The sequence below is a fragment of the Lagopus muta genome, chromosome 8 (genome assembly GCF_023343835.1).
Source record: "Lagopus muta isolate bLagMut1 chromosome 8, bLagMut1 primary, whole genome shotgun sequence".
Lineage (NCBI taxonomy): Eukaryota > Metazoa > Chordata > Aves > Galliformes > Phasianidae > Lagopus > Lagopus muta.
In genome coordinates, this window is record NC_064440.1 from 22,947,188 (window position 1) to 22,969,855 (window position 22,668).

General features: G+C 38.0%; 1 protein-coding gene across 11 annotated transcripts in view; it reads right to left on the reverse strand.

Annotated features, from left to right (window-relative positions):
* Positions 1-22,668, reverse strand: part of PDE1A (phosphodiesterase 1A) — a 199,863-nt gene that overhangs the window by 9,217 nt on the left and 167,978 nt on the right. For 10 of the 11 annotated variants that reach the window (XM_048952855.1, XM_048952858.1, XM_048952859.1 and 7 more), the window contains 7 exons: positions 22,335-22,460; positions 16,791-16,892; positions 16,553-16,673; positions 12,951-13,032; positions 11,273-11,393; positions 9,370-9,557; positions 592-867 (listed from right to left, as the gene is read on the reverse strand). In XM_048952855.1, coding sequence (XP_048808812.1) covers positions 592-867; positions 9,370-9,557; positions 11,273-11,393; positions 12,951-13,032; positions 16,553-16,673; positions 16,791-16,892; positions 22,335-22,460 — 1,016 coding nt within the window. The remainder of the gene's footprint in view (positions 1-591; positions 868-9,369; positions 9,558-11,272; positions 11,394-12,950; positions 13,033-16,552; positions 16,674-16,790; positions 16,893-22,334; positions 22,461-22,668) is intronic. The other variant, XM_048952862.1, reaches the window with a different exon arrangement.

Below are 22,668 nucleotides of genomic sequence, written 5' to 3' on the forward strand. Positions count from 1 at the left end.
CAATCAGGAGACTGATCTTTCTTGAGAGGATGATGCAGTCCCATGCCTACTACTGCTAGCAAATCACATCTATGTAAATTGATCAGTGTTAATTCCAAATTCACATTATACAGAAATGGTTTACAACACCACAGTCATATGAAGTGCCTCAGTTAAGGGTTTGCATTTTAATTGCACAACAGGAATTACCTATAATAAGAGCAAAAGTTAAATACTTTTAACTTTTTTTGTTAATTTTGGAAGTTTACCTGATTCTTCAGTAACAAAGTGCTATTTAACTGCAAACACATCTTTAAGTTTCTTTAAAATCATTCTTCTGTTCAACTAAAAGTTTTGATATTTTATGTAAAGCACTTTCTACTAGATTCCAAATAACTAATATATGAAGATGATATTTGCTTATATCAAATGTCTTTAATTAATGGGTTTAGGACACTTTTGCTTCTACACGCTCCTGAAGAAACTCTCTTGCAACACTTTGTTTTAGTATTTTACCACTGTCGAAGTTAGACAGGGAGATACCAGACACTGCTGCAGCTTCACCCTGGACAGCTTCATTAGATTGACTGGTGCTTTGTCATGAAGTATTACCATTCAGTGGGTCTGTATTCTGTGTTTCTTGCTGGGCATCGGTGAGATCTTTCTGGTTCGGATCAGAGTTAGTGCATTTTTCTGAGTTGGATTCATCACTCAGAGCAGTGTTGGAAGTGACTACTTGTAGAACGATGGGTCTGGGAGGACAGGCTGTACCATCACTTCCCTGACTACTCTCATTTTGTCTGCTTCTTGTCTCTTCCTGTAACTGTGCATCTGTGGAATTTCTGCTCTGGTCTTTTTTCTGTTCATCAACATTTTTCACAAGTTCTTCTATAAAGAGGGAACAAAACATGCGAATTAGATATGAAGGATATGCCACAGTTGTTTGATTTCAGAGTAGTGACTGAGTTGCACATGGGAACACTGTGAGCATAAACTTTCTACACAAGGACAGGTGCACTGATGAGTTAAATATAGGTCAGATCCTGATTATGCTATTGCAACTGAACCATAGCAGTCTACTTTCTGGTCTGACCTCTAACATGTACTTCTTTATCTGGAGGTAATATGAGCAGCAGCAACAAATACACTGTATGCTAAAGGGTGGGAATAGGAGAGCCTCATGCTGAAGCACCAGCTTGCCGTAATACGACTGGAAGAAGCAGAGCTCACCAGTTCTGTAATGGAGAGGGGACATGGAGAGAAGCACCATTCCAGGAAGAGGGAGGCATCGGCTCTGAAGGGAAGCCCTGAAGGGCGTTTGTCCCTCAGGCTGGAAAAACCCAGCAGGGCAACTAATAGCTTAAGCCGAAACACATTTCAGAGGTCTATATGCATGCAATCCATTTCTGCTGCCTCCTTGGCTAGCAGAACATACAGAATGGGAAAGGAAAAAAATACGACAAAAAATTGTGCTTCAGAGGTCAGCAGCAACAGGACCAAAAAAAGGTTCACAGAAAGCTGTACTGCATGCTCCATTGCAGAGACTCTGCAATGAAAAGTACAAATGAAATGGCCAGAGTGAAAGGAGACAGAAAGTAGAGCAGCACAGGGAGGTCATACAAAGACAAACCAAGAAGATGAAGAAAACAGAGAATGGAAAAGTCACATAGGGTGAACAGTCTGATTAAAAATAACCTATATTATACTTCCTGGCATCTTATAAGAAAATCAAGAAATTGTAAATTTGAGAAGTTTGGTGGTAGAACCATTAACCTTGTTATTAGAATCCATTTCATAAATTCAGATTTCAGAATCTGCATACTATTATAAAAAATACAAATTCCTCCAATTTAAAATGTGCAAGCATTGCAGACTGAACAATACTCAAAGAAGTGTTTGGGATAAAGACATTGAGAAATAGGAATACATAGCTTAAAGCAAATCTGATGTTTAAGCCAGATATGCTCATTACAGCATCTGTCACTTTAGGTATAACCTACTGGGGCTGTTTAGTCTGGGGAAAAGGAGGCTGCGGGGAGACCTTATTGCTCTCTTCCAATACCTGAAGGGTGCTTACAGTGAGAGCGGGATTGGTCTCTTCTCACTGGTGACAGGATGAGGGGAAATGGCCTTAAGTTGCACCAGGGTAAGTTTAGGTTGGATATCAGGAAAAACTACTTTACAGAAAGGGTTGCTAAGTATTTGAATAGGCTCCCCAGGGAGATGGTAGAATCAGCATCCCTGGATGTGTTTAAAAAGTGTTTGGATGTGGTGCTCAAGGACATGATTTAGTGGAAGGTTGTTAGTTAGGGTAGTATGGTTAGGTCACGGTTGGACTTTATGATCTTTAAGGTCTTTTCCAACCTGAGCAATTCTATTCTACATACCTAAGGCTTTTGTCCCAAGAAACTCATTTACAAGCTATATTTGCTCCCATATGGCAGAGCTACAATAATCTTTCCTTAACTTTATAAGAAACACAAGGAAATTTCATAATACAATTTTGGATGTTCAGTTGCATCAGTAAGCTGAGGAAAGGAAAGCTAAAATATAATTACATACACACACAGAAAAGGAAAGTCTGAAAAATGTAAGTTAAAATAATACTTATATAAAAATATGTTACAATTGTTTATATATCAATTTATTTAGGCTTTCTTGGAGATGTTTATTTTCTGTGCTCAGCATAAGCAAAAACTTCAGTAGGGTTTTCCTAAAGGTTTCTTTCAAGTGCCTTTGACTGTACCTTGACCTGTCTCTAGGGTACTGATTTATCTAACAATGTTACTGATTTGTTGTTAGAACTGTAGTATTAACTTAGCTCACACTATGAGAGTTGGAACATAAGTATTCAGCAAATTATAGAAGAGGCTCAGACAATGAGAGAATTACTAAGATTCATGTGAGGCACTGCTGAGTTGATGCCACTGGTGTGAGAAAAGCAGACTGGCAGGAAGGCTGGAGAGGAGCAGAGCAGAGCCTCTGGCTCCATCTGACCAATTTGGGCAGGGGACTTCACCCCACACTGCACTTCTAGGAAGAGCAACTTCCTGCTCCTCCATGGGCACACCTTGATATGGCCAACCAGGGATGGAAACGGGGCGTGATAAATGAATGAGATAACCTAGCATTTGCAAGTTTAATAAAGTTAGATAGCAGATCTGTCCAAAGCTGGTTAGAGCACATCTGCTTATGACTTGTTATAAGCATTATACTCATTTAAGTCAACATTGTGGCCAGCAAGTATTATTTGCTCTCATTCCGATAAAGGCAGGCAGTGAACTCAGAGCAGGCATTAACATTGTTACACTTCTTGCTCTCTCTGTTTCAATCCTGGAAAAGTGCCTGGAGCCAGCATTATTTACATATGCTCAATGGTTTGGTTTTCTTTACAAGAATCCAAGTGCAATCATCAAAATTTCTTAGTGTTCGTCTGTAAAACATTGCCTCTCCTAAAAGATGTGTTAGCAGTCAGTCACGCCCTTCTTTTTGGTACTTCTGTTCCAACTCCTGAACTCCCGCCATAAGCCACTGTCCTTCATGAGAAGAAACAAGGTCATTTGATAAGTAAGCACCACACAAGTGGTGTGTTTCATTTTGTGTGTTTAGGCTGGCAAAGTAATTTCCATGCTTTGTTTGGAAATCTGTCAGGAGCTGTGATCTAACAGCCAGCTTCTAGAATAGCTGAAACATTCCGCTACTCAGTAGTCCTACATTTTGAGAGTTTTGTAGTTGTTTTTGTTTCATCTTCAGTGGTTGACACAACAAGCACTTCTCTACCCTTTCCACCAAATACTACTCTTCTTTCATTTAGTCACTTTCTATTTTTGGCTTAATAAGCATGTGTAGAAGTGGGTTCTTTAAATCACGTGCCCTCCTTGGATTGTTTTACAGTTCTAGGGGAAGAGCAGTGTTGATAACACACTGATGTTTATAGCTGCTGCTAAGCGCTGCTATACAGAACCAGTTCTCAAAGAAGGGCCCAAGCAGCTGGGAGGGAACAGAATTAGGACAGCTGACACAAACTGTCCAGAGGGATATTCCATACCATGTGCAACTGTGTGGAAGGAGTTCTGAAGGAGGTGGGAGTTCATCTCATTCTCTTCCACTGCTCAGGAGGCTGGCCAGGCATCAGTCAGGGAGTGGCAAGCAATTCCTTGTGCATCACTTTTATATATATATTATATAGTCATATATATATATATATATATAGTCATAACTATTGTCCTTTTCCCTGTCTTAGTAAATAGTTTTTTCCTCAACCCATGAGTTCTGCTTCTTTTTCCTGATTCTCTCTCCATCCCCCTGGGAAGCAGGGGAATAAACGAACAACCGTGTGGTACTGAGCCACCTGCCAGGTTAAATCACAACAGTGTCACTTGGTGTTATAGACTCCCTTTGCATATTACCACATACTGTTTGATTTTTGTGGATTGTCTGCTTTTTAATGGAAAAACCTAATTCCACAAAGCAGAAACAATGGACTGGACCCTGGATAACATGAGAAGGAATGCCATCTTTTCAGACAATGCATTCTCACATCTGCCTTTTTAAAGAGAGGAGGAAGAAAGAAGTAGACAGACTTATTTAGACACCAACTCCTTCAACTTCCACTTTCTCATATGCAGATTTCATCACAGCTATAGGAGTATGAAAGACTACTGCAAGCCATGTAACCTGATGGTGCCAGATGTCACAGCATTGTGCCATGCAGAGAACATAACAAAAGGATTCATAGCCATCAAAACTTTTTACTTAAGGTCTTGGTTAAAAGTAAATCTCCAAACTTCTGTTTTGCTGTCTAGCTGCAAGTGTAGGGATTTTAATGCCACATCTCTGGGGCTTGGGGGACAAGAGGGACACTCCACCTTCAACCTGATAGAGGAGAAGGTTCTGCTTTGGGTTCAGTTACCATTCCCCAAGTCTGATTTATGAGACATCACCAACATCTCCTGACCCTCCTGGCTCAATCCATTCACTGCACTTACTCAGACTTCAGAAAAACCTCTTTTCCCTCTCTTCTTAATGCTAAGTTTGCTCAGAAACTGCTTTTGACTGAAGCATTTTAGCACTGCGATTAAAAAAAATAAAATAAAAATCACTGTCTCTGGTTTTAGCTGGGTCTCCATTAGACCTCTGAATTTATTTTGTTCAACAGATTAAAACAGTCTATTAGAGTAGATTTCATGTGCCAAACTGTCAGTTGATTTCCACGACTGTCACACACATCCTCCCACCACCCTAGCGGCTGCTAAATCACATTAACATGCTATCAGATTTTTGCATTGCAGCAGCTGTTACTCTCTTATTAGGGAGTCTACAGAGATGATCCTTCAGACAAAATGGAGCTAAACCTTGTGGTTATTGTGGCTGGAAGGATGCAGGATTAAAAGTGCCTGAGGGAAGCCTGCAAGTATGATCCAGAGGTCTTTCAGAAGAGGCATCTGTTATTTAAAGCTGCAGCTCAGGGGAAAAAAATGCAAAATAATAATAATAAAGCTAACAAACTGACCCACACTGCAAAGATGCGAGCTGTTATCTTTTTCCTTCAAAACAAAGCACAGGGAACAACGAATAACAGTGCTGGTTGTATTATGCTGCAGTGGAACATCTGCATGCCCATCCAACTGGCATCTGGACCCTTGGTCTGTATACTGCATTCTCTTCTTCTATTATATGATCTGGGTGAGTGCCCTAAGCTGCCTCTCTTTTTGCTCAACTGTAAAGTCAAGATAATTTGTTATGCTCCTAGTAGAACTGCATAACAGTTAAATGTTTCCAAACAAGTTCTCTCTTACTGGCTTCTCATAGGTCGGTAACTCTCAGACTCAAAGTTGACTTAGCAAGCACCTCTGATGAAACAGCCTCTCACACTCATCTTTACTGTTAATTTGCTGCAACTATCACACTTTCAAATAGCAGCAGTTAACACCATTACGTGTTGAAAAAAAAAAAAAAGAAAAAAAAAAATCAGGGGATGCAATGGTCTCTTTATCATTGTGCTGTGTTGAACAAAGACAGATTATCTGGTGATTAGGGGTTTAGAATATTAATTAAACATCAAGGCTTTCAAATTAGAATCCCAGATGTTTGATCATTATGGTAATTCCCTGTTAACAAAATTCCCTGAAAAGCCTGAGACACATTCCTCTAATTCTCCAGTGGTGAAAGGTTGAGGACCCTTAGGCTATAGAGCACTGAGCTCCTCTGCATCAGTTATACAAAACAAGGTTGTTTTTGTTTTTTCTTATTTTAAGCAAAATGGAGCCATCTCATTTTGAAAACCTTCTGTTAAGGAAGCTCACAAGCAGCTGCCTAGGTAGATAAATGGTTTCTTTGCTAACACAGGCCCTCTCAAAACAAAGCACTTTACTCCTTGCACCAAGCTGCTTGCTCCGAGTAAACAGTCTCACCAGGATCTTTTCAGGGAGGGGCAGCAGGAGCAGCTGGACCTGCTGGGTCTCCTTTCAAACACCACATCAGTGCATCCTGGTCTTCTACTTTAGGCACTGGAGTCAGATTATTGACCTCAGGCCTCAGCATCCACAGTACTGCCTCCAGGCCAGAGCTGCACCTACAGCCTTATCCTGCTAAGGTGAGAAGCTGAAGGAAATGCAATTCCTGCTCAGGAAATCATAAGGATTGTTGCTAGCTTTCATTTGTTCTTATGCATCTGTACCACCATACACTGTAGAGACAACTCCTCTCCTGAGCCTGTGAGCTGACCTAGTGGCTTGGTAGCAGCACCTAGTAACTGCAAACCTACAGATAAGAACGCAGATTGTTCTTGTAGAAGAGTGAGTCCTATTAGTCACAGGCCACTCAAAGTGTTGGGACGTATATGTTAGCCAGCCAGCCTGCCTACCAGGCACGCTGTCCTCAGGAACATCATCCTCTCAGCAACCTCAGCACATTGTATTTTGTAATAAGTTATCTATTTAGGAATAACTGTAGCAACAACAACATTCCTTTCGCCTGGCAGTGACGTACTGGTATTCATTCTGACAGTAGGAGCTCCTACTGACATAAGAGTAAAATACAGGTTCATACATACGCCCAGAGTAGCCTAAGAACTCAGCAAGCAACAAAGTCAGAGAAACTGGCAGAAGATCCAGACAAAATAGGACAAATAGTCCCAAGTTCAAGATCTCACATAATTCACTTAGAAACTTAGTTAAACTTAAGTGCAAGCTGACAGAAATTTCAAGTAAAAATTGTTCAAAATAATTTCACTGATTACTACATGTTAATTCTGCATACTCTGATTAAGAAGCCTTAATAGAGTACAGCCTCAGAGCAGGTATACTGTCAATCCTAACCAAGTGGGGAAGGTTCCTTCCTCAATTACGTTACAAAGAACACATACGCTATGTCAGGTACTGCTCCACAGAGGGTTACATTCTCTTACCGAAAAATTCTTTTATTCCTTTTCCAGCAACCCTTTGTGCCCATACATGCCCCACGGAGTAGAAGTAATATTAGTTTGCAAAAACATAAATGGAAAGTAGCTTCCACAAACCTCCAAAATCCTCCCATAGCCTTTATTTTTAAAAGGCATAGTGCCTATGTACTGTAACGCAATGAAAAGCACAGCAATGACAGCAAAGCAGCAAGGTACCAGGCTGCAGCAAGAGAGGATTTGCTCAAAAGCAACAGTCGTGGGCACAGAAATAAGGGAAAGAAGCTGCTTACCTTCAGAAGGCCTCAGGTATGCAAGGCTCTCCAGTGAGATACCCTTGCCTCCACCACCAACCCTTAAATGAGGTCTGGGAAGGGGTGGATCCTGGCTACACCCCTTCTAGCCACACAGGGTCACTGCATACACCTGAGCTCTCCTGGACTGGCCCTGCCCTCCCCCAGGTGCTCAATCACTGGTTCAGACCCTGATGTAGCATTTCTGCTACAGTACTAACAAAACAGAAGTCTGTACTCAAAAGTATTTTTGCTATTCTAGGGATATCTAATCTAGAACCTAAGCAAGAACCCTGAAGATCTTCATGCTTTTCTAGCCTCTACAAGTTATTTCACTAACTATCAGTTTTTTTAATGAACACTCAACTGTAATTCCATAATTCTGGTCAGGAAATACCTAAACATATTTCCTCAGTTGATGGAGGAAAAGAAGAGGATCTTGAATGTTAACAGCTCTGTTTCTCATAGAGAAAACATGTCTGACTTCTTGGATTTGGATCTTGCTGGGCCTCATAACAATACTGACTGTATTGAGAAACAATCACTTACTCCAGAGAATTCTTAGACCTCTTGCTGTGAGAAGCTCTGTCTTTTCAATGGCTGTCAATGGTCCAGGCTTACATGACTGAATCTATCAGTAATTTATAGAGAACTACAAAGTAATGGAAATGAAGGAGGAATTATCTTTTTAATAGCACTGTACACCTCCGTAACAATGCACAGAATGCTGATGTAGAAAATAAAAATGGCTGGTTAGTAGTAGATACAAAAGAAGCTTGTTCTTAGTTTTCTCTTAACAAGAATATTCATTTGCAATCTAGCACTACATGAGGTCTTAGCATTGCCTTCAAGAGAAAAAGAAGCTGCTGTGGATGAAAGTATGAATGGTATGAAAGACAAGGCTGAGTACTGGTTTACCATTCCCTGCAGTCGCTGTGAGATCACACATAGTGAGACAAGTCCCAGCAGTGAAACACTGTACTGAAATGTGCCAGGTGCTTACTTGGAAACAATACAGACTGTGAAGATAATATGTTCCCAAATGGCATTCAATGAACATGGATCAAGGTGTTCACCCAATAATTATCACAAATCATTGTACTTAGATGACTGCAACCCCAGGCAATTTTCAGGTATGGCTCATAAATAAAGAGCTATGATATAGGTTTGGCTTTACTATCAGCTGGAAATTAAGAGTCATTTTCAGCCTTGTTTGGGTATAATACACTCTGTGATTGACCAAATCTTTCCATTCACTGGGTCATTTAAATAATTGCCTACATCATAATCCCAAGAAGCCTGCAATACTGAATTTTGTTCTGTACAGTGTGGAACAAACAGCATTTCTAATGGAAAGTATATCTTCACATTTTTTAAGAAACATGGTAGTACATAATACTTTGAACTTTTGGCATTTAAGGTGGATGTCATTATCAGTTATGATTAAACGTGCAAAAATGCACATTTCTAAGCCTTCTAAGGATTAGCTGAGCAACACAGGGCCTTATTGTACAGGCTGTATGGTTTCCCTCATACCCTGACTACTTACATCTCCTTACACCTTATATACAGGGTCATCTAAACAGATATGAAATAAAATACATGAACACAACTGTTTTACAGGCTGAGGGAAATAAAAAAAAAATATTAGGAGAGCTCTTAGAAAGTAATCTATGAAAACTTCTTACTATATCATACCTTCTACTGCCAATTCCTTCCATCTTTCTTTGTTTGCTTGAATTATCTGCATCAAGTTGTCCCTAAAGCTTCTTAGGTCTACAGTTGCTAGGGAATTTTCTGTGTGAGCTGCTCCATCACTTGCTGTACTTCTAAAATTGTGTCGTCTTTGCGCATCAACATTGCTTACTGCTCCCAAATTATTCTGGCTGCAGAAAGAAAAAAAATCCTAAATTATATACAAAATAGAGCCTATTTAAAAATACATAAACAGTTAATTTAAACCAAATTATTTAGGACTTGCATGTAATTACTATGTAGAGATGAGTGTCTTCACCAAAGAATGTCTAAGATACGGGATATTTCCACAACTCATGAAGTTGTAACCTGAGAATTATTCTTGCCAACCTTTTTCCAGGAAATCTTTCTAGAGAAAAAAATCAAAGTGACAGCTGAAAATACATTACTTGAATGTTGGATCCTGAAAGACTGTTTATGGAGTTATTTTGGAGTAGCTGCTTAGTTATGTTTTTAAACAGTGAACGGTATCTGGGGACTTACAGAAAAGATACAGGATTGTTAATTGTTGTTGCATTTTAAAAAAAGCAAGACATGATAGGGTATGGCACATAAATGCATTTAATTCCAGCTGAAAATTCTCCTCATGTTACATGACTTTGTAGTCAAAGCAGGATGGAGTGGCAATAAAATGCAACCTTTTAAACAATATGAAAGTTAAATACTAAGAACAATTACTACATTAACATTAATATTAATGTTAATATATTAACATTAATAAGAAAAAATTAGCTTTAGTCACTACTCAAATGCTACTGAAGCTATTCTACAAGAAACATAAGATACAGGCCAAATAGATTCTTTAAATGTGAATATGCAGATACATGTCCAGGTGTAGTAACTCTCTTTCTATTTTCATTTCTTTTTTTTCTTTTTTTTTTTTTAAATGATAAAAAGCCAAACTTATTTCTGCTTTTTCATGGGTAATCACATTGACCCATGACTGTTTTGTAGACACCTTTCTTCATGATGCAAAAATGAAAAGCTTGATAGACAAAAACCAACCAAACAAAAAAAACAACAAGCATCTCATTTATAGTGTATTTAAATTTCACAAATGGAATATAAGCGGGGTCAATTCTGGCTCAAGTGTATATACAAAGTAATACTAGAATGGGAAAGTGAAGAAGGAAAGTGACCTACAGCATCTTTATCAGGCAGTGTACTGGTAGGAAAAGTGGTACTGGCTCTAAATTAAAAAAAAAGAGGGTTTAAGTTAGATATGAGGAAGAAATTCTTTACTTGGAAGGAGGTGGGACACTGAAACAAGTTGTCCAAAGAAGCCTCCATCCTTGGAGACATACAAGGTCAGGTTAGATGGGGCTTTGAGCAACCTGGTCTACTGCAAAGTATTTCTGCCCATGGCATGAAGGTTGGAGCTGGATGGTCCTTAACGTCCCTTCCAAGTCAAACCATTCTACGATTCTATGAACATATAACAAAAAAATCTCAGAAAAGAACTGAAGCTGTTTGCAGCACCTCCACTTCCAATTGTCTGTCAGAAATCAAAGAACTGTCAAAATTTTACTGAAAAAGGCTTGAGGATAAGAGAACAAAGATAACAAAGATAATAAAGAAAAAAATGCTGTTTTTAGGTATGTGGTAGAAAAAGAACTTATATTTTATGTATGCATTCTGTTCTTTTCTGTGGCTTTGCCTTTTTACATGCAAGTTCATCCACAATCAATGGAAGAATAACATACTGCAAATACAAGATAGTACCACATGATGGCAACACTGTATAGCTGTTCCTATTGCTTGTCCAACTGATGAAAGTACTACAATAATTCCGAGAAGGACATTATGTTAATTTTGCCAGCCCAAAAAAGAAGCAGTGTATTCATACCCAGATGTCCCAAATGCAGGACTTTCAGATTTTGATGCTTCCTCTATAAGAGGCATAACAATTTTCTCCATTGAGTCCGTAAGAAGAGAAAATGTTGGTTCTACTATGAAATCAATGAAACCTGAAGGGGAATAAAAAAGAAAAAGTCAGATTTCACATTTTCACAGCTCATTGCTAAAAATAAATACTTGATATCAAACTGATTTTATTGTTGCAGTACTGATTCAATATATTAGATATCATTCATTTAATCAAGGAAAAAATGCAAAACTAAACAGAAAAACAACAACAAAAAAACAGCTAGTGAACCTGTGTGGATATAACTCGACAATAATTATAGCTTTTCATTTCTTTATCTTGTAAATTTTATGTACTGCAGAACACACCTACCATTTTGAAATGAATATTAATTATCAAAAAGAAGGGAAGTAAAGGATAGAACTCATACCAGCTCCTTTACCATACAGAGCTTCTTGCCAAGGAGTTAATACTTCAAAATGCTGTTTATTATTCTGTGGAGGTAAAGTGTTATCTCACAGTATGTAGGAGTGTTCTGTCAAACCAGTGAAGAGAACAAGTAATATCCCTAGGAGACAGCATTCATCCCACAGTTCTGAGATGTCAGCTCTGAACAATGTCTTTTACGTTTTAAAGTGCTTGTCAAGGTATGGAATGACATAGTGAGAGAATGAAGCATTATTCTCTGCTGAGCACTTAAGAGGAAAAAAAAAAGTGAAAAAAAAAGCTAAAATGTGAACTAGCAATGGATTTCCAGGAGTCTTCATAAAGCACAAAGGTGAGCAGTGGTGCTTCAGCCTAGGATCCAGCTTCCTTTCTGCAGTAGGTATAATGCTTCAAATCCCACTCAAACAGAATAAAGGATGCTCTGAGTGACAAGATCAGACAGGATGACATGCTTCAATTCAAGGATAAGACACCTTCACCTGTAGATTCTCTGCAGGAGCCTCTGCACTCGCTCACACAAGTACAGCTGTTAATACATATGGCTTCATATAATATGCATCTAGGGTATGCCCTTCTAACTAGCCCCACTGATTTTTACCAATTTTTATTTCATGATTATTGCTGAAGGAAATGGAAGTAGAGATAGCTAAGACATGTATTTATGAAAATGGGAAAGAAGTTTGGCTATTGCTGACCAAAATGCAATTAGAATTGATGAAAATAGAATACAGTGGTCCTTGTCAGCCCAGGGAGGCTTGGCTATGCCATGCCAGGCCTCTCAGATGCAGTCCAGGCACCTGAGGTATGAATGAGCTTTAGTTGAGATGTATCTACAAAATGGTACCAGGCTTTTAGATTGTAGCATAGACAGACTTTCAGGCTTCTGAACAAGAGACAGCCTGCTTGAGGCCATGGTCTACTGAACTGTAAAATGCAAACAGTATTAGATAGGCTCATGTCCAGTACTTTGGTAAGCACCTCTGCTGCCTAAAACCTCCCTGGCATCATCACACATGCTCAATAACTTCATATTCTTTTGAGATGAGTGCATTGCTGCTTCAAGGGCAGTTCAGTGAACAAATAGCTACAAAGAAATACTTTCACTATGATGGGATTTTTAACATTTAAAATTCATAATGGGTGTAGGAAAGGTCCACATGATGCTGCAAGCTTGTACACGGGGAAGAAAAAGGAAAACAGAACTTGCCATTACCGATTTGGGACTGAGCTACCAAAGTAGACTTGCGGTCACAGAGTGGGGAAAACTGAAGACCTAAAGCAGCCTCCTTGTCTCCCTGCAAACAACAATGTTTAATATTACAAGCACATACTTAATAGATGAAAAGAGAGAAAACAAATCTAAATACTATTAGCATTTATTCAACAGGTTATTTTCTTCACTTATACTCCTAAACAAAAATAAGCCATGGGCAAAACCAAAAATTCACTGTTTACTTTTAAAATTTCAGGAAAAGTAAAAGTCAAAATTATGGCTTACGTCTGACTGTTTTTATAGAAAGGAGCTTACTGCATCTGCCAATGAGATTTAACACGTGTCAAGAAGCAAAAATATATATTTTATACAAAGCACTTCAACAGTCACCATTCAGTTCTGCTGATCCCAGATGTGATGGGATTGGAGACACTTAGACATGTATGCAGTTGTATTGAAAACACTAAGCGCTTCTTTCTACTGCAGTGGTTTATCCAACGTGCGACATTTTTGTTAATGGATTTGTAAAGGTAAAGGGCACGATCTGACTTTAACTTATTCTCACTAGCAGGTATGGCTGTGCTGCTGAAGAAAGAAAAAAGAAGCACAGGCTCAATTTCGTTAGCAGCATGACTTGTAGAAATCTACTTCTGAAAGTTTTTAACATCTAACAGCTAAAAAGGCTTCTTTTGTCATAACAGACTTGACAGACAGGGTAGTACTATCTCCACTTTACAGCATAGTAGGCCAACCAATTTGCAAAGCTCAGAAGGGCAATCCAGTGATGCAAAAAGAATGAAGAGAGAGATCTCCCAGAGGAGGATATAATTTGTGTTGCTGGATAAACCTGGCTGAGAAAAAAGTTGGTCTTTCAAGTAAAATGGTTCTACATGTTACATTAGTCATGCAGACTGCTGTTTCATGATCAACCAGTGGGAAAAGTTGAGAACTATGAAATCACTTCAGACACAAAAACAGACTGTGTTTCATGTGAGATTTTTATCTCTATAGCCTCTATGTTTTACAGCCAACTGTTCTTATTAATTTGACTTCAGAACACAGAAGAATGCAGGTTCGCATGAGCAGTGCCAGTGGTATCTCCATGTAAATGCAGGAGGCAGATTGTGTTTCAACATAGAGTAGTTTCAACAATTTCAGTCATTGCTGAATATAGAATTTCTAAAGCAATACTAATTTTGCAATCTTCTCTTAACTAGATATTGAAAAAGAAAAAATTCTGCACTTGTGAGGAATACATTTGCTTTTTTTAGGTTTTCAGGTTGTTCTTTATCCAAATTATGAACTGCTTCAAAATTAAACCAATAACTAATAATTAAATATAATATAATAAATACTAAGTCTAGCATAAATTGTAATAATGGACACAGCATTGATACCTAAAATTGATAACTAGAATCTCAAGAGATTTAGAATCAAGATACGGAGTGAAATGAAATCTTTTCTCAGGTGAACTTTCAGGCTTTTGGATTTATGCAGGCTGAGGGCACAAAGCTATCAGAGCTGTAATGCTTCCTTGAGTGACTTGATCTACATATTCCTTAATTTTTAAGTATTTGGAATGAGTGGGCAAGTACTCAAGTAACTTGTAACAAGTAACAACGTACCTCAGATTTTCCTAGCCATTACAATACACTTGCCACAGTTGTTTTTAAAATCAAAAAGTTTGGCTTTTTCTCTGAAGTTAACACTGGAACATTTTAATTATTAGCTGCAGTTAACAAAGTTTTTTTTCTAGGAGAATGTTTGCTTTTTGCTAGTGCTCACTACTTTGAAAGCTGCCTATTAAAACATTGTTTTCTTGGTGGTAGTTTCAAGCTCTGCTGCATTTTCCTGCAAAGCACTGGAAGTAGTTGAATTATTATTTTTAAATAAAAGAAGAGGAGGACTATATGTGTCATCTGGCTGACACAGATCTGGAAACCCCATAAATTTCCAGTGCATGTACTCAGATCAGCAGTGCAGAGGAAGCACAACCAAAATAAAGCATCTAGGAAGCAGAAGGCCTCCTGTGTCTGTGTCTGCACTGCAGTTTTGTATCTAGTTACTTCATCACACTTCGTAAGCGTTGGAACTACTCTATGCATGCTGTTGTTCTTAGTCATACCTATAAAGGAAGTCGATTCCTTACCTATTCCTCTACAGCCTACGAGCTGCACAGCCTTTCACATTTTACACTGTGCAGCAGCAAAAAAAAACATGTGGTGACTTGATTCTAATACTAGATGGCTAGTCATATCTTCGGGCAGTTTATTTGTGATCCTGTTACTTCTTCTAATGAAAGGATCGGGGAACAGCTAAAACATGAGCTGATCCTAAGCACTCAAAGACCAGTGAGATACTGTTTATTGCTCATGCTGCATCCACTTGACTGGATACATTGCCTCATTGTCCCATGGGCTCTCTCTAGTCCATCTCTCTGCATCTGAACTGTTTTTACAGTTTGTCGTTTCTGACCTTTTCAAGTAATATATATCTGTGGTAGTCTGCTCCTCCTTTTTCCTCTCAACTTCAAAATCCTCATTATTTTCATTTACAGAAATGGACACAAACTCATTATGCTACTCAGTATTTCCATATAATGTAGTCCACTCATTATGTAGATTAATGAATCAGCTCTCCACTTGGTCTCCCCAGTGCAAACCCCAGAGTCAAGGATGCCCTGATGCTCCCTGGTGAGAATTTGTATAAAGAAACACTGAACTCAGCAAGAACCTTCTAGGGCAGATCAGCTAAATCTCTCAGCTTAATTTACTGACTTGTTTATTATCTGGTCTCCTTCTCCAGTGTGACCTATCTGATTGGAAAATGTCAATATATAGCATAATAATGACAATTTAGGTGAGTGAGAATTACACTGTTTCATTATCTCACAAATACTCCTTTCAGGGATCATATTTTCCCTTTGAAGAAAAGCTTTTTTCACTTGCTGAGGAGAAGTCAGAAAATGTCAGCAGTGACATCAACACCTACTGGGCTTTCTTTGAATTCGGTATCTCACAGAAATGAAAAAACCTTCTCAAGACTGCATCTTCATTTTTGTTTAGGATATATGGCCACAGGGTTTACGGGATGATTCTCTCTGTTTTGGTATTAGGTTGTAATAAAAGCAAAGCCTTCATAACGATGTGGAACATGCATGGCAAGCATTGGCAAGAAATAGGAGGATTTTCTGAAATATGAAATGGAGATGGCATTTAGCATTCTTCACTGAACACGAATTCTTCCTAATTTCAAGTCCCTCCTTCTATCCTATCAGTGCTTCATTTTAACTCAAAGCATACATAATTCTCTGTCTACAGAATGAAAACAGCTTGACAAGTTATATTATTATCAAAAGAAAAAAGTGCTACAACACTTAGAATCAGCTGAAATAGATATGAAGCTACAACAATTTCATCTTATTCACTCACATAAAAGTTGAGTTAATGTCAGCGGTATGTATTAAGAGTAAGAAATATATACTGCTGACTGTGTTCATCAATCACAGCCAACAATATCCTTGCTGGTAGACTTAGGAAAATACTGAATTGTGTAACATTTGCTTCTTGAAGTAGTATATTAAAAGATTTTTTAAATGGCACCTGTCGAAAAAATTCTTCCATCAGGGCCATGGTCCACCGGTAGTGCAGTTCCCAGGATTTTGCTGGATGGCTTATGTCTGCTGCATGTAGAATCAAAGACATGGCTTTGGCTTTGTCTACCCTGTCAATTCAAGGACATGCTCCAATTATCTCACAACAAAAACAACTATTTGAGTCTTTTCTTGTACATGAGCTCATTTAAAGACTAGAGATAATGAACAGAATGAAAATTACCTACCCCTCTGCCTGCTGCAGAGTATGCCGCATCGTTTTAATTTGTTGGAAATGACCCGACATATCTGTTGACAAGACCATCTCAATGACCAAGCTACGCAACTCCCTGAGAATAATTAAAAGCAAAATGACTGGTTACAAACCATTTATTCTACGCATGGAATATTTCTTTAAGCAGTACTTGTTAACTTAAGACTTTCTTAACAACACTGTGGTTTTTACTACTTTTTAAAAATCATTTAAATAAATAGTTAATAACTTGACCATTGAATCATAAAGAGATTCTGTGGAAGCAATGTACTTCAAAAAATGCTCTTTGTAATTTTTTATTTCACATTCTATTATTTCAGAGTCACACTATTTTTTAATTCTTCTTTTCTACTGTTTAAACTAAAACTGTCGCCCACTTAAAGCCTTTCCTTATTTTTCAGCAGTGAAATATTTTACAGTCAGTCTCTGGGCTCACCATCACACAGGGGAATATATTGTTATCTTTTATTATTGCCCTCATATCAGTGCATAGCAGGAACAACATGAAATACAGGAAGAAGATGGTGAAAACATTTAAAAGAGCAAGAAGTATTATATACAAAATGCTATTAACATTATGCTAACATACAAACATTATGTCAAACTATTCTTCAATACAAAAATGCCTTAATGTCTATTACAAGAGTTAAAGCAAGTTCAGAATGTATAGTTTATCTGTATGTAGGTGTTTTGCACTGAGATATGGGCTTGGCCATACTAAATGGATATGAAAATAGTAAAATGTGAATCATGTGAGACAGTGTACAAATTCCTACTGTTAATCTTACTTGTCAAGCAGCAATAATTGTGCCTTGAAGAAAACTCAGCATCTACAATACTGCCACAGCATACTGATTCAAAGAATTCTGTTTCCTTCATGCTGAGGGTTGTATGCAGGAGTCTACTTTATTCTCATGCTTTTAAAATGACCTACTGGCTATTATATGTAAGAGTGCCACTTACGTATGTAAATGGAGGAGAATTCACCACATTAAATCTTTGTTGATGCAGCATAACTCTTCATGAGCACAACACTAATCTTAAAGGTCTCTAAGTATCAATTACAACAGTAAAATTCTACTTAAGTAACACCCATTGATCGTTAGTAGTGTATTCAATCTTTGAGTTGACTAACAGTGCAGGTTTTTCAAAGGAACACATTTTAAAGAGATGGTTTGTTTGTTTTTTTTAGGGCTGAGTAGTTTTTATAATTAATTATCAAAACTGCTTCTGAATTAAATTAATTGCATATTTAAGTTAATACTCCTCATTGATTTTTGTGTATTTCTTCTTGACTTGCTTTGATGATAACTGGATAAAGATTCAACCCTCTCACTTCTCAAATAATATGCAGCCATAACAAACTGAGTTTAGAAAATGTCTTACCTTATCTGATCTCATAATGAGAGACTAATTTATTTGCATCCCAACTGTTTCTCCTCCACACTGCTTTGAAACTGCACCTTTCAAACACAGCCAAACCCAGAAATAAATAAAAAAAAAGAAGAAAAAAAGCCTAGCTGCATGAAAAGCGAGAGCTCAGCACTGTTAAGTGCTGTTTCTATGTAAAACTTAATTGATGATAACTTCTGTTCCTATGAAGATTTTCCTAGGAACTTTCCCTGTCTGAACTTTCTTCTAGTGGTAATTAGAAATAAGCCAGCCCCACCATGCAAGGCATGCAATCAACATGCTGCTTCTGGTAGATTCGCTTTGTCATGGCAGATGACAAACTCACATTCATGCTTCTGACACCTGAAGAAGGATCAGATAGTTTAGCACTGCCCTCCTCACACACTTCACAATATTTCAGGTCACTAAAACACTACATAATAGCAAAGGAGAGGCTCTCCGCCTACAGTCTGCAATTGCTTCCTGCCTGCACTCCCATTCTTATCAACAGAGAGACAGAAAATACAGAACTGGCAGGGAAACATTAAATACAGTTTTACTAGAGCCAAGAGAGCTCAGTCTACTAACACTGCACAAAAGATTACTCTTGGACACAGACTGTTCCCAAACTATCTCCATGGAGACTCTCAACTTCCATATCGAAGGAGAGAAAACACTGCACACTCCCTTAAGCATCAGGCAGCTGAAGGCATCATGACAAACAATGTTAGTGCTGCTAATACTACCACAGCAAAATGACACATAGGAACTGCCATCTTTACGTCTGCTATCAGAAGTATAGCAATTTCATTTATAGCACATAGCAAATTTTTGGAGCTCACAATTGGAAAAATACTGGTTTTGTATATACATATTTCTTAAGCAATTGGTCGTGTCCTTTGTTGTCATCCTTTCTTAGCTCTCCCATAGCCATATGACCTATGGATGTTTATAAACAAGTAGTAGATGAAATATGACGTGAAAAAACAGCATGAATAATGCTGTGATAGACAAGAGACAAAGAGTGACACATTCGTTTCTTCAGAAAGTAGTCAACCAAAAAACTGAATCCCATGTCACCAGGATTTGTTTGTGACAATGACATTTAGTCAGTTGGACACAGTTGGATCATTGAACTAAAACCTTAGGAACAGGCTAGGAAGTAGGAAACTGAAGACCTAAGGCAATCTTGCAAGTTACAGCAATTCTGCTTTCCTCAAACAGAATAATGCCAGAGGAAGCTGTGAAAGAGAAGCTGCGCATTATGCATTGCACATAACGTACATTTTTTGTCCATCTTTTTATATAATCAGACAATATATCAATATATGCTTTATAACTGGAATGGTTTGAAACCTTAATATCGCCTGTTCACTTGTAATTGGTGACTTGTAATTGGCAGCATTTCCCTGCTCAGACCCAAGTCCTGTGCTTTAAACTCAAATGAAGATGACTGTTTACTAGTTCATTTATCTTCTTGAAGTTAAGTTGTAGAAAATCAAGTGTAATACTATAAAGTCATTCCCAGTCATTTTGCTTCATCTTGCTGAAATAGAGAATTACAGTGTAAATAGGCAGAGTTGTTAATATAAAATAAAAAATAAAATCACTGTAAGTAAAAAAAAAACCAGATCTGATGGTAATCAAGAAATTCATCAGTGTGAGGAAGTACATTAAAAAGTTGAGCAAATTACCATTTATATTTACTACTAACAACAGACTTTAAGAGTCTATCTAAGCAACAAACCATGGAACTCTGTGTCCTACTGTAATTGCTTGAGCTTGTTAGGCAGGTTTCATACAGACTAGACTAAGCAGTCTTTACAGAGAAGAGAGTACTTCCAAAAAGTGAAAATAATCTATCATATTCCCTCCTTTATTCTGTTGCAGCATATCAGAGCGTTATATTACAAACATCACACACCTGGAAACCATAGGCTCCTCTTTCCACTGGGCAATACTTTCTATCATCTTATCGCTCTTTTCTTCCCAACATAGCAAAAGGGAATGACTGGAATGAAGAGTACCAGCTGACATCCAACTACATATTGCTGCAGGTATTCCCAGGCTACACTCATTCGAGGAGGTCTCTAGTGACTGGACTTTGGTCCAGTTTTGAGCTGAAATTCAACTGCATCAGAAAGTCTAACTGCTTTCTACATGCTTTCTGGCAGGACAGTGTATGAAATGACACCAGCTGGGGGCACATATTCAAAGCAACTTGCTTAAAGAAGTGAAATTCATTACCTCTTCTACAAGTTATGATTTTAAAAGATGAAAAATCCCAGCTCCTGCTGGCTGCCCACTGGCACAATCACATCTCCACTCTCAACAGCTCTTAATAAGCATCACAGAGGCCGAAAAGAGTTCCCAGCAGAGAAAGACCCCTGCTCATGTTAGAATTATAGAATGTCTTTGGTTAGACAGGACCTTAAAGATCATATAGATTTAAACCTCCTGCTGTGGGCAGGGTTGCCAACTGCTAGATCGAGCACCAGATCAGGCTGCCCAGGGCCCCATCCATCCTGGCCTTGAATACCTCTAGGAACAGGGCATCAACAACCTCCCTGGGCAGACTGTTCCAGCACCTCACCACTCTCTCTGTGAAAAACTTCCCTCAACATCTAATCTAAATCTCCCTTCCTTCAGTTTTAAACCACTCTCTCTTGTCCTGCTGATTTCCCTTCTATTTATAATTTCCCTTTAAATACTGAAAGGCTGCAAGGAGGTCTCCCTGAAGCCTTCTCTTCTCCAGACTGAACAAGCCCAGCTCCCTCAGCCTGTTTTCATAGGAGAGGTGCTCCAGCCTTCTGATTATCCGTTGTGCTGCTAATGAAGAACTGGGTTTATACGGGAATCATTGTTGAAGTTTATCATTTCCAGAGATCTTTCTCCAGAACTAAATTTACAATGCAAACTTTATGATAACTAAATTCAAATGAGTATCACCTGAGAATAAATCCTTTATGAGAATGAAAAATTTTGTTTCTCCTCTCATTATTTTACTAAATTAAAAAAAAAAAAAATTAAACACTTTAATATTAAGCACAGTGGAGCACCTATTGAGAAATAATGAACTGAAAACCAAAAGGATCAGCAGACTTGCGTTCAATAAAATATTTATTTCGGAATGTTCTACTCATGAAAATAAGTAAAATCATGTAAATCTACCATGTAAACCAACCCTCTGCCTGTAAACATATCTCAAACCAAAATTTCTTCTGAAATTCCTGTATTTCTTTATAACTGTACATTTTTGTGAAAACATAAATAAACAAATTAGAGCTCTGTAATTTACGGTGGCATCCTTTACAGTGGAAGACCTTCCTGGAAGCAAAACATCCCTATCTGGATTCAAAGTCCACCTACTTATTTTTAGGATATCTGAATGACAATAGCTACACATACAGAATCACACATAAGAACTCAAATTTAAAGACTTGATGTATGGATCTAGTAGAGATTTATGGTATACAAAAATAATGTGCTGCCTTAATAACTGAGAAAATCATAGATCTAACACTTGCTCATTTCGTTCCTGATATTCGTGCATGGCAGTTACGTTCCTGATTCTTTCAACCACTCAAATTTTCTTCAGAAAGCACATTAAAATGAAGAAGAAGAAAAAAACACGTGCTTCTGAACCCTTACGTTATTATTTTTGGACTCTGCAGATAACTCATGTTTTAATGCTTAACAAGATGTGATTATGCAGTGCAGAAATCTGCACACAGAAATCTCAGAGGCAGTAGTGGTCACGCTGGCAGTAGAGCATGACTCTGCACCGTGGTTTTAAAATCCATCACTAGACAAAGGTAATCTATCTCAACAGGGGCAGTTCTGTGGTTTTCCTGAAAACTATCTCATCAGAGACATTGTCCACACAGCCCAACAACATGCCTCATAAAAGCACAACCTCACTTGGAAAATTATTTGGCAACTTCCAAACAGTACTTCTTTACACGACAGCAGCTTTCCCAAAGCTCTAAATATCCATTACTCCCGCCACAGCCAAAAGTTTCTTCCTGTAACTTGAACTTTTAAAATAGACTCTATAGAGAAAGCCTGGAGTTTTTCAGTATTTTTAAATACCAGAATTATGTTTGAGTATCTAAACACTACTTACCTCCAGTCATCTTTGGTTAAATTTGTCAGGATGTTCATCTCTTCCTCTTGCATTAGTCTATAAGCAGCACTTACATGATGGTTTTCAAGAACAGACCGATCATTGTACAATATTGCAACATCTGACCTAGTGTTAAAAAAAAAGGCACAATTTTCAATAACATCCCAATGGTAGTGCTGGAGAAGGAAGAACATTGAGAACTACTGACTATATATATTTACATCTCTCCAACTATGTTTATTTTTCTATCAAATAAATATCAAATCAAATTATGATAAAGCTTCCATACTATATGCATAAAAATATCATCATTACCACTGTATATATTGCCCAT